Source organism: Tasmannia lanceolata, unplaced genomic scaffold (genome assembly GCF_043159265.1).
Source record: "Tasmannia lanceolata isolate RefF3 unplaced genomic scaffold, GAP_Taslan_0.1 ptg000019l, whole genome shotgun sequence".
Lineage (NCBI taxonomy): Eukaryota > Viridiplantae > Streptophyta > Magnoliopsida > Canellales > Winteraceae > Tasmannia > Tasmannia lanceolata.
Window position 1 is genome coordinate 1,219,320 of NW_027518696.1, and position 13,120 is coordinate 1,232,439.

The 13,120-nt window shown below is 37.5% G+C and overlaps 1 protein-coding gene across 1 annotated transcript; it reads left to right on the plus strand.

Moving 5' to 3' along the window:
• Positions 1-4,484: 4,484 nt before the first annotated feature.
• Positions 4,485-5,663, plus strand: LOC143853178 (F-box protein SKIP23-like). The gene has a single exon (XM_077362913.1). It carries the CDS (start codon positions 4,485-4,487, stop codon positions 5,661-5,663), a length of 1,179 nt encoding a protein of 392 aa, XP_077219028.1.
• The last annotated feature ends 7,457 nt before the right edge of the window (positions 5,664-13,120 follow it).

Consider the following 13,120-nt stretch of genomic DNA (forward strand, 5'->3'; position numbering starts at 1 on the left):
TAATAAGATGATCCAACGGTGAGATCTAGCTTGACACAATCCAACAATGAGATCTTATGAGATTTCACATATTCTAATACATAATATAAATAGAAGAAGATTTTTCATAATTTATTGAATCCTAGCTGGACAGTGGACATGTCTACAAACCCTTCTTTATTGTTGAATATAAATAAGGCCTTTAATCAAAATTTGAAATTGAAACAATTCGCTTGACATAATTGATGATCGTACCATTTTAATCACAGCAGATCGTATGGATTCATTGGGGGCCATTCACATCCCTACTTAATTCCCCACATTATTCTATTCGTGACGTACCAGGGGAGTTTTCTATGGTTTTAAGGGCGTCACGTCTGATAAAGGATAAGATATCCGGGATCAAGGAGAAAATAAGATATTAGAGGATAAGCTTTGGCTCAAACAACCCAACTATGTCTCTTGTGCATCAAGGAGTCTTCAAGATATCAAACATGAATATAAATAGTGAAAGGGGAGTTTTTATATGGTGCCAGACCGTTAAAATCCAAGGGCCAGGTGGTTTGCCACCTAGCCGTCTGATTTTGACCGTCGGGCATCATATAAAAACTCGTGAAAGGAAATACGATCTCACTAGTTCAAACATGAAACACTTATCTTGCCTTACATGGTATAACAGCCAAAGGTCTCGAGTTCAAACCTCCTGCATAGCAAAAATCTACATGCGATGGTCAGCCCAAAGTGGGACCACATGTGCTACGTGTTTGCCAAGTGGGTTATACGTGCGGGGAGTGTTAAAAGTATAAAAGATAAATAACGCCTTTCTCCAACACCTTAAGCTTTTAGAGAAGTTGGTTAGTTAACAACGTCAATACCTTGCTCTGCCTGATTTCCAATATAAATAAGAAACACTAGGAAACTACTTGGGATGTTGATGAGTTATCGGTTGAGGTGGTAGCCCTGCCATATTCCTAAAAAAACCCTGAAATGGTAGTTTTTATTTTCATGTAAAGCCCCTACATTTATGGATACATACATCGTGTTCTTGCAGGTTTCGTCTAGTTCCCATTTTCATCACGTTTTTTCGGTCAGGTTTTCCTCTGATTTTTATTTTTGTCCGGTACACATTTTTATTTTTATTTCCATTTTCATTTGGTTTCCATTTTGACTTGGTTTCCACTTTCGTCTACTTCTTTCTTTTCTTTTTTGGTTTCCATTTTCACTTGGTTTCCACTTTCGTCTAGTTCTTTTTTCTTCTTGTTCTAGTTTTCATTGATTCTATATGTGTGTACTTTCCATTTTTACTGACTAGCAAAAATGGATTTTCATTTTCCTCTTGTTCTGGAGAAACGAAGCAACAAAGCACACTTTCACTAGGAAAATGTAAGGGAGACTATTTTCCATATCTCCTCCCAATTGACTACTTTCACCTATGTACGACAAAACAAGGGTCTACTTGGTTGCATGTACTTTGCTTCTGCACCACGGTACGTCTTGTGGGTAGGCCATCATAGCAGCTAAGAGGAGAGAAGCAAAATAGTCCTAGTATTTTTCTTGGCAAATGTGTTGCTTGGTTTCTCCTAGTAGAATGTCGAAAAGACTGAAAATAACTAGGTTTTATGCCGCCACTTTTTATTGAAAACCAAATTGCAAACCAGACAAAAATGGAAAGTAAATTTCCAAAGCCAGGAAAAAATGAAAACCAGTTTTTATTGGTTTGTAAAAATGGAAAGCAGACAAGAATGGAAACAAGACAAAACTGGAATCCTATGAAAATCAAAACAAGGAGAAAAAGGGAACTAGACAAAACTAGAAACCAGGCGAAAATGGAAACCGGGCAGAAATGGAAATATCAGTAGAAAATGTGTAAGTAGTGGCCTTGTATTTCTTATTTATATTGGCAACCAAATAGAGCAAGGCATTGACGCGGTGCCCCAGAAACTATAGAAAACCCCTGATATATCTCAGATATTGGCAATCAAATAAAGCCTAATAGATCAACAACCCACCATGCGCGGTGTGCGCAGCGATAATTAAGTAGGATAATGTAAGAATTAAGTAGGGATGCCAATGGCCCCGATCGGATCCTCGATCAAATTAAAGTGCTATGAGCATCAATCATATCAAGTGAATCCTTTCAACTCGGTATTTGAAAATTTGATAAGGAACCTAATTATATTCAACAATAAAGAAGCTAGGGTCTGTAGACATGTCCATCGTCCAATTGAAATTCAATAAATTATGAAAAACCCCTTTTATTTGTATTACTTAACATAATTATAATCATATTTTTATAATGGCTATTGATATTTGGACTACCATGTTTTAATAATGACACAAACTCACGTTGTCTTTTCATTTTAAGTGGCTACTGAGAGTCTTTAGGGAAAAAAGACAAGGTGAGTCTCTGTCATTATCAAAACATACTAGTTCAAATATAAGTAGCCTTTAAATATTGATACACCAGTTTTAGCACAAAAGTACATATGTTTTGGTGAGATGAGTTGAGATAATGTGTTAAAATACTAAACTCTCTCTCTCTCTCTCTACATTATATATTTACCATGTTAGGAGACCCAAATGGACACTTGAAACACGGCTCCCTCTTTTCTCTCCTTCAAGGCCCCCAAAACCGTAACCTAGCTCGCAGATCTCACAAACCCTCATCTTCCCTCTCCCCTCGCCCTCACTGCTCTCTTCCTCTTAAAACTCACCTCCATCCCTTTACAAATCAAAACACCCTTTTTCTTGCTCAGGATATCCGGCTACTGAAAGGTAACACTTGTTGTAAGTGCTTTGGTCCCTCCTCCTTTTTCTTAATATGAAATCATCTTCCATGTAAGAAGTACAACTGTTTTCTTTGGACTCCTTTTGTTGTGACTTACTGACTCAATGTGATCATCCGACTCATTCAAAGGATCTTTTGATGATATGTTTTTCGGATCATTTATTGATTGGGAACTTCTCCTAGAGTAATTTCTTAACTTTTTATGCCATGTACTTAAAATCAATCTTTTTTCTTTTGAAATAAATATTCTACTAGAGAAATTATATGATGAAAGGGTCTCCAAACACGTAAAGGTGGTAGATGGAAGTACCACCCTTGATACTTGATTGAACATCAAATATCAAGGATGGGTTGATGAGTACTTGTTTGTACGCCCTTTCATCGTATAATTTCTCTATTCTCTAATATGATAAATTATATGGTGTGCGGCCGTGGATGCACGTGCACTTAAAAATACAGTGGGGCACACATTGTTTGGGTGATCCAAACCATTCATTTTTGGGCCCTGGTCGTAGATAGAGTGTGCCTAGAAAATCTTCTCCACGGGATGATCCTAACCCTCTGATTTGTGGAGGTTTAAAATGGACGGCACAGTATAGAAATCTCAATGGATCGGAGGGTTAATATCGTCCTCCGGACAATAATTTCTAGGGCACCTCCTATCTATGTCAGGGCCCAGCAAATGAATGGTTTGGATCACCTATACAATGTGGGCCCACTGTATTTATGGGCTGCACGTCCATGGAGGGCCATCCACAACTGTAACCTGTCTTCGTATATATAGTATATAATGTGATAGCTCATGATCAGGTCAAATCTCTGCATTATACACATGGGATTTGCTAGGGACCATCGCAGAAAGCGTTTTCCCGGCTGGCTGTCGCATGAGAGAACAGCCACATGAGCTCACTTTTCAATAGATTTTGTCTTGAATAGTGAGCCTATGTGGCTGCTCTCTCATGCAACCGTGAAATGCCTTCTGCGATGGTCCCTCGCAAATCCCTATTTACATATATAACAAATGTATTTACATATATTTCTTATGAGAATTTATATGATGTGTGGCCTTATAAACCTGATATGTACGTACCAAAAAGTATGGTACGACCCACATCATAGAATGATTGAAACCGTCCATTTGTTGGGCACGATAAATAGGTTGTGCCCCAAAAATCATTTCCATTGGATGATCCTAACCCCCTATGATCTATCGAGGGACTGCCCATTATGGAAACTTCTATAGATCAGAGGGTTAGGATCATCCTATGGAAATTATATTTGGGTTACAACCTCGCTACCGTGTGGCCCAACAAATGGATGGTTTGGATCATCCTATGGTGTGACCCTACCATACTTTTTAAAGAATACGGGTTTATAGTAAAGCCACATATCATATAAAATATCGTATTTATATACATTCCTTATTTGGGAAATGATATCAGCACAACCGTGTTTTAATAATTGTACAGACCCAGCCTGTCTTTTCTTTTTAATTGCCTTTTGAGGGCTCTTAGGAACTTTAATAACCTTTTAACAGCTGTTTGAGTACTAAAAGACAAGATGCATTAGTAGTGAAAGGAAAATATCAAAACATGGTTATGTTTATATCATTCCCTTCTTATATGGTCTACTTGTTTTTCATAATGCCTTTTTCCGTTAATCAGCTTCCAATCCAATGAAAAGAAAGAAAAGCAAGAAGATACACATAAGCAGCACCATGAGCAAGTGGTCAGAACTTCCAAATGACATCTTAATGCTGGTCTTGAAACGTCTACCTCTAATCTTTGATCATATCCGGTTCAGTTTTGTATGCTCATCATGGCAGCAGGCTATGGTGGAGAATTGCGGGTGTTTGCTCTCGCCACGCCAACTTCCCTTACTGATGCTCCCCGATAAAGAGCGTAGTCGAATTCGCCAGTTCTTCAGTGTCTCTGAAAACAAGCTTTACAATATTCAATTACCATTGTTCAATGGGAAATGGTGTTGTGGGTCTTGCATGGGATGGTTGATTACAGTTGATGAGCGCTCCAATGTTCATCTATTAAACCCCTTATCAAGAATCCAAATCCAACTTCCCTCACTCGATAAATTCACGTATCACCAATACCATACAGATCCTGATTTGCCTAGCGACTATGCATATATATTCAAGGCTGTTTTATCGGCTAGTCCAATCTCAACACCAAACTACATTGTTGTCGCGATAGTCACTACAATGTTGAGATTGTCCTTCTATAAACCTGGGGATGAGACATGGACTACTTTGGAAACTCAATGGGACCCATTCAAAGATGTCATATATTACAAAGGCCAATTCTATGCCATCAATCATCGTGGTGCTGTTGTAATTTGCAACTTTGCTTCGAGTGATTTGCCCAAGTTTACAGAAATTATGCCTGCACCTCCATTTTGGGAAAGGAATGATAAGATTTACCTGCTCGAGTCAGCCGGGGAGCTGTTGAAGGTTATCAGGTTATATGATTGGAATCCTGAGCTTGATAGATACTATGGACTGGATTATGAGGATGAAGATGAAGATGGTGGGTATATAATCAGAGATTATGGAGGGCAAGAGAACCCTCCTCCAGAATGGTTTTATAAGACAGTTATGTTCAATGTATTTCAATTGGACCAAAACACAAGAAAGTGGATCAAGGCTGAAAGCTTAGATGATCAGATGTTGTTCTTGGGCTATAATTCCTCCATGTCTCTTTCAGCTAACGACTTTTCCCAGTGTAAGGGTAACTGCATCTACTTTACAGACGATAATGAGGATGCGTCGGGGTGTCTTGATAATGGTGTCTTCGACATGAAGGATGTAAGTGTAAAACCATGTTATCCAAACTCTCCGAGTTGGATTACAGAGCCTATTTGGATAGAGCCAAATTTGTGTTAGTGATTTTCATTTTAACTGCCATTGGTTTCCTCTTTAGGTAGTGTTAGGTTATAGACATAATTTGCAGCTGAAATTTCTTTTCTTTTCTTTTCTTTTTCTTTTTTTTTAACCTTTTAATGATGGTACACTTGCCTCTGAGGAAGAATGCAACTGTTTTTTTCTGAAGAAGCAGGATATTGGTTTGATTTTAAATTTTAACTTTTAGAGATTACATATTTCAACTAGTAATATTGCTTAGAATCACATCATTAGGTCTCTCTGAGGTCATGGTGGTTATAGGTCTCTCTGCAAGCTCTCCCGTCAGTGTCCAACCCACCTTACTTAAAATCCAACTTTTCTAATCTCTCTTTTTCACCTTCTTCATTAAAATTGACTTCATAGATGTTTTCCAATCCTAGTTTCTAATTTGTCATGAAACTATAATATTGACTCTGTCACTATATATTAAGGGCAGTGATATTCCTCCCCCCCCCCCCCCCCCCCCCCCCCCCCTCCCTCCCCGATGGATATCCCTCCCCCCCTTTTAACAGTTTTCGTTAACTTTTATGAAGGGGTGGAGAAGCAACCGTTAACACCAAAAGCAGACTTCTGTTCAGGCGGGGGGTATCGCTGCCCTATATTAATCTATAAATTATTTTCATCTGCCTCAGACAACCTATGTCATCGAGTCATGAAACCATAGCACACATGCTTTCAGATTCGATTGTCCATAAAAATCAAAGAACGTTCTGTCAGAAATTTGATGAAATATGAACTGCTCTAGGTGAGAAGCAACAAAATACCATTCGAGCTCCATTACTTCTATTTGGACAACAAATCAGCCCAAAAAGTAACCATTCAAAAAACAAAAAAGAAGAAAGAAAGAAAAAAAAAAAAAAAGAATCAAAAGTAGATCAAAAATCACAAAATAATAGTCAAAGTGAAAGAGGAAGAAAATTCTTGTGAATTTTTGTATCCAACCAAGTTACTTGCCTCTATTTTGTTTTAAGTCCAATCCAATGTTGTCTTATTTCCAACCAGGGGACCAGGCTTTTTCTCATTTCTTTTTTAAAGTCCAATCCAATGCGGGTTTGTTTATCTATACAGTTTGGTAGAGCATTGTACTAGGAAAAGTGGATTCTTCATTTGGGTGGATTGTGTAGGCTTGACATTTTGATTACGTTCAGAACTTGCACTGAAAAAGAGAATGCACTTTTACCATCAATGGTAAATACTGTTAGGTCTTAAAGGGAGCATATAAGGACATTATGTGAAATCAAAACTGTAGACATCCATTTTGCAAGACAAAGGGACTGAAAAAATCAATTGTTTAGCTTTTCTTAGCAGTAAAATAAATGGGCCTTGATGGATCAAAGTGTTCTCAATGGAAATTGAATGTTTGGATCAATGGATCTGATCCTATAGAAGAGATAGGAGTGGGGCCCATAAGTTTCTTTAACAAAGAGAATAAAAATAGCTTTCTTTTTAGAAATGGGGACATTCACTTGAATCTGATTAACACAGTAAGCATAGCATCCCCACTTTAACGCTCCCCTTCACGTGTGGCCCCTCTTTCTTTGGGCTGGCCTACACGTGGCCCTTGTGGCCCCACTTTTTGGTTGACCATTACTTGTGGATTTTTTATATCAAGAAGGTTTGAACTAAGGACATTTGCTCCGATACCAATTGAAACAACCAGTTACTCCAAAAGCTTAAGCTGTTGGAGAAGGCGTCATTCAATCTTTTACACTTTAACATTCAGAACCTTTGCAGAAGTTCTTCATGCCATATTATGTTTTCTTTAGTCACTGTAAAATGCATAGGCTGATGTAGGAAGTTGTAATTGTTCAACTCCCAAGTTACTCAACCTCTACGGAGACAAGGTTTGAAATTTCGACCGAAATCCGAAATTTAGGTAGGGTTTCCGTTGAGACCGAAATCGAAGTCATATAAACTCGAAACTGTATAAAATTTCGAGCAAAATTTTGAAATTTTGTTTTTGGTCTGGAAAATCCCAAAAAAATCTCGACTTTATATATTATTTAATTTTATCCCGAAATTTCAGCCCAGCCAAAATTATTTGAAATCTGAGCCTAAATTTCTGTAATTTCGTTGAAATTTTTTTCGACAAAAAAATCCTTTCTTATCTAATTTCGTTTGATTTCGCCCTGAAATTTCGGTTTATTTGAGGAACGAAATGCATTGCGAAACCGGAATTTAGAACCTTGGAGATACATGCACTCTATATAGCAATTGAATCATAGTTTTTCCCGGCTAGCATGATTATTTGATGAGATGGTAAACACTGACACCCAGTCAACTATGCATTTCTTAATCCAGAGACAAAAGTGCCTTTATAAAAAAAAGAGAGAGAGAGAAAGTCTAAAATCAAGCGTGCCCTTGTGAAAAGGAGGTGACAGGGCACTGGCTGGTGATGTGAGGCAAATAGAAGATACATCATACAAAATCCCCTACACGGGGTTCTCATGCCAACCATATTAGGAATCCTCACGGGGAAAAGGGACGACCAAGAGTCACCTTGAAAATATCCAACATCTTTGGCTTCCCGATGCCCCTGTTTCTGAAAAGAACACCTTTTCTGAGACATTTATTTCGGTTCTCCTGTTCTTGAAGAGGACCCCGAATGCCCAGTAAAAAATATTGCAATTTTTTTGTATGAAAAAAGAAAACCCCTCTGAAAGCCAGTTTTTTCTCATCTGTTCGAAGAAAAATCACATCATTTTCTAACTCTAACATCAGTAAATGAAAATTCAATTATCTTCGTCTTCCCGGATTCCAGGATATCTTCCAAAACCTCTAATTCCAATCGATGAAGATCCCATTTGTTTTTACCAATGTTTAGGATTAAGACCAGAATCATTTGTTTAAAAAAAAAAACTTTGGGGAGGAGAGTGATTTCTTCTTCCAGACTCTAGGAGATCTTCCCAAAAAAAAAAAAAAATCTGAACCCCAGCTTGAGAGACAGCCATGAAAGAACCACAACGAACCCGAGACCTTACCTCTTATAAATCAATGAAAAAATGGCATTGGGCTATGCAAGAAAAGAAGAATACCCAGCTAATAAAAGAAGAAGAAGAGAGCCCTACAAAAAGAGAAACTCTGGATCTTCGGGAAGCAATAAACAAACAAAACCCGAAACAAATAAACGCTACGTCCCTTAAACATAAAAACCTACGAAACAAATAAACTGAGGGCGTGTTTGACAACCGTTATGTTATAAAATGAAGGAACAATTACCAATGGGGGACAAACATTAGGTGAAATTATCAACAGACCCATACTTTTCAAAAATTATCAACAAGGGACAAAAGACTATTAGAAGTGATAGTAAGGGAAACTCTATTCCTAAATTCACTACAATGGCTTTTCACATAACCATGCACATATTTATTTTGATTTACCATTTCCTACAGAGATGAAGAAGAGAGGGATGAGTGAGAAGACCCAAACGTGGCTTTTGGAATTGAATTAAAAAACATATATGGCCCTCAACCATTAAATAGGGTAATAGGGTGTGCTTGGAAAAGGAATTCAAGGGCAACAAAACTTTTACCACATTTGGGACATAACAATATCCGTAAGGGCCTAATCGTTTTACTTCGATTGGAATAGAGCCTTAATAAATATGTACACCTCTACAGTAGGACCCTCCATATGGAGGCCAATATAACTCAAAAGAGGACTAATACTAAACAAACCTAGCCATCCTACTGAGGGACTTCTATCTATTGCTTATATGGACGATTGACTATTTTCCTTTCCTAGAAGGAAACATTCATGGACCATCATTCCAGTATAGAGTTAGGATATGTCCGATCCATGTGGTTTTTTGTACATGGCAGATCCATATTTGGGACCACCACATGTAGAGCACCAATCCGTCAAGATACAACCATGAGGATAGGGTTTCACCTTAGTTTCGTGCAGGCGAGGATTTCGCGGAATTTTAAGAGACACGTAGGATAAGGACCAGATGGACGCTTCGGATTTGATTATACAACTCTTTTTATTTCTTCCCTGTCTTTAACAATCCTATTAGATAAACAATTACTTATAACATAAGACTCTTCTTCCCTATCAAACTCCTTTCTTACGTTTATTAAGGTTAGTAACTTTCTTCTTCTTCTCTCTCTCTCTCTCTGCAACTACAATTTCGATTTTGGACTGCCTTTTGCTTTATTTTTTATACATTACTACTCACTGCTTTGAGACGGTTAGATCCTTCCACCTTCTTCATAAAAAATTTCTAAAGAATTCATTAGCCGACCCCAACTAGTTTGGGACAAAGGCTCAGTTGAGTTGAGTTGAGTACTACTCACTACTTTGTTAAATAGACATTAGGCGTCTTTGGAAGTCATTATCTATATAATTTTGACTGTTTTATACTTTCTTTTTACTACTTAGTTCTTTGTTAAGGAGAGATAAATCGTAGGGTTGTTTTCTCTTCCTTTTCAATCTAAAATAGCTTTCAGCCTCCACTAGTACTTACATATATTACAAATGTATTTACATATATTCCTTATATGCTCTACTTGTTTTCATAATGCCTTTTCCCTTTTGTCAGCTTCCAATCCCATGAAAGGCAAGAAGATGCACAGGGAGTGGTCCGAACTTCTGATTGAGCTCTTAGTGCTGGTATTGAAACGTCTACCTCTAATCTTTGATCATATCCGGTTCGGTTGTGTATGCTCCTCATGGCATCGGGCAATGGTGGAGAATCGCCGGTGGTTTCTCTCACACCTCCAACTTCCATTTCTGATGCTCCCCGTTAAGGAGCGTAAGTTCTTCATTAGTTTCATCTTTAGGTAGTGTTTGGTTGAAGACATAAGTTGAAGCTGAAATGTGTCTTATTTTTTTTAGTTTTTAATGATGGTACACTTGCCTCTGAGGAAGAATCCAAGGGCTTTTTCTGAGGAAGCAAGATTTTAGTTCAATTTTAAAGAGTACATTTTAAAGATTACATCCTTCAGCCTGGTAATATTGTTTAGAATCCCATGATCAAGAAGGTGGTATATTTTCCATTGGGGAAGAGTCTCTCATTTTATTTTATTTTTTCTATGCTGGTGATGTTGTTTGGAATCGTGGTTCTTCAATTATCATAATGCCGCAGAGCTGATGGTTCATTTATCAACTGATAAAACAGCCCATTTATAAAGTTCCAATTTCATCCCAAATTTGTAGATAGATGGTTTGAATCTCCCAAGGCCCTGTTTGTTTGTGTACAATTTGATATTTGATATTGCCCCTGTTTGTTTAAGATTATGACAACTAATTGTGACTCCAAAACCAATTATTGGACTCAAAATTATATTTAATATTTAGTTTAATAATTAGTTTTGGGAAATGATATCCTCTCCCCCCCCCCCCCCCCACCCCCACCCCCCAAACACACACACACACACATCCCCCTAAACGGATAAAATCCTCCCCTTTAACAGTTTCTGTGAGAATGGCTCACTGCTTGAGGATAAATTCACATCCTTTAACATTTTTTTTTTATAAAACTTAACGAATAACATTAAAGGGGGAATTTTATCCATCAGAGGAGGGGGGGGATATCGTTCCCCTTAGTTTTAAAAATCATTTTTCATTACACAAGCAGGGCCTTGGGATTTTGAGACCAATTGTGAGTCCAAAACGAGTGTTGGACTCAAAATTAATGTTTGGGAAGAAAACTGAATATTAAAGCTTGCTCTTTTTTTATTTTTCTACTTATGTTTGCACTACCATGTTTTGATAATGAGAGATACTCGCCTTGTCTTTTCCTTTTTATTAGTAATTGGCTGCTAAGAGTTTTTTTGGGAATTTTAATAGCTTTTGGCGGCTGGTTAAATAATAAAAGACAAGGTGAGTTCATCTCATTATCAATAGATGGTACTGTGGTAGTGGGAATGTCCGTAGCCTTTTTTTGTTTGCATTTATCATAGTCTACTAAAAATCGACTATTAAAATCACTTCGTAGATTTGAACCTGCACACATGCAGCAACCTTGTTTAATGCTTCTTCACGAACTATATTTTTTAGTTTTTCCATAACTTTTATTGTAGTATTTTCTTCCCAAAATAACTATGGTTCTTTTCCATAATTATGAAATTAATATCAATTCTTAGCCACCCTTCAAATCTAAATTTCTTTCATCAACCATTATGAGCATAAACTCTTAGGGGCAGTTTGGATACGCGGATTTTAGAATCTGGGATTTCTTCAAAATTGTAGCTAAGAGACAAGAGAAGAAGTGGATCAGCCGTCTTTTTTTACTCGTTTTTTACTTCTTGCCCTTCCTCCCATAAGCAAGAGAGAAGCAGATCCTCCCATATTTCCAGGTATTAGAAAGAGAGATTTTTAAAACCTGATTTTCTCGCTTAAAATCCATGAAACACTGCCACAACAGCGGCAACAGCTTGATCATGAACTCTCTTTTACATTGTTTTCAAACTAAAAACCTAGATTCTAAAATCCGCGTATCCAAACGGCCCCTTAGGTTTTTCAAGACCTAAAAGACGATGGCTAAGGCCCTTTATGGGCTGAAAATTAAGAACGCAGCTTTTATTCTGTAAGCACCCTATCGTCAATCAAGTTTGATATTAGCACTCTAGTTTAAATTAACTTTTGATTCTGGCACCTCCTTTCCCTGCCCTTACTTTCCTGGCACTTATGACAACTAAACACATCCTTTGAAAGCTCACTCTCCATGAGTTACACTTTTAAGGAACTCAAGCACTGGTTTAGAGAGCTTAATTTACAAGTTGTTGAAAGCTCACTCTCCTAACAACGTGCATCCAGATACTCTAAAGATACCACAAAATCACACGCAGGTGGTGTCAAAGGTAAAAGAGGACATCATCTTCTAAGTTTTGTTACAGGTACTTATTATTGAATTCTTTGATCCTACAAAGAAAATGTTGTATGGAGAGAGGAGAAAGTAAATTAGTGGTCAGTGGTAACAATTTCTAATAAATATTGATTATATAATTTGTGTACGATGATTCTCTTCAATGGATGGTTAGGAATACGACAAGAAAACAATTCATAGAATTTTATTTTTTATTTTTTTGGGAAATGATTTTAGCACTCCACTTTTTTGATAAGTGACGAAAGCTTCCTGTCTTTTAGTGTTTAAAGGGCTGTTAAAAGGTTATTTACATTTCCCAAAAAGCTCTTACAGGGGCAATTAAAAACAAAACTAATGATATGTGACTTTCCCCGAGGTATCAAAGAGTGGAGTGCGAAAATCATTTCCCTTTTTTTTTTTGGGTGATATTTCTATCTATAGTGTATAAAGTGTAGGAAAAACTAAGGGTGAAGTGGTGAAGAGTAGGCTGCAACTCGGGTCGGGCGGGTCAGGTTTTGGAGAACCCAACCCTACCCGAGAAATATCTCAGGTTGGGTCGGGTCGGGTTTTTTTTCGGAAAATCCACGATTCCCAAACCCGGCCCTACCCATGATAAATCTCGGGT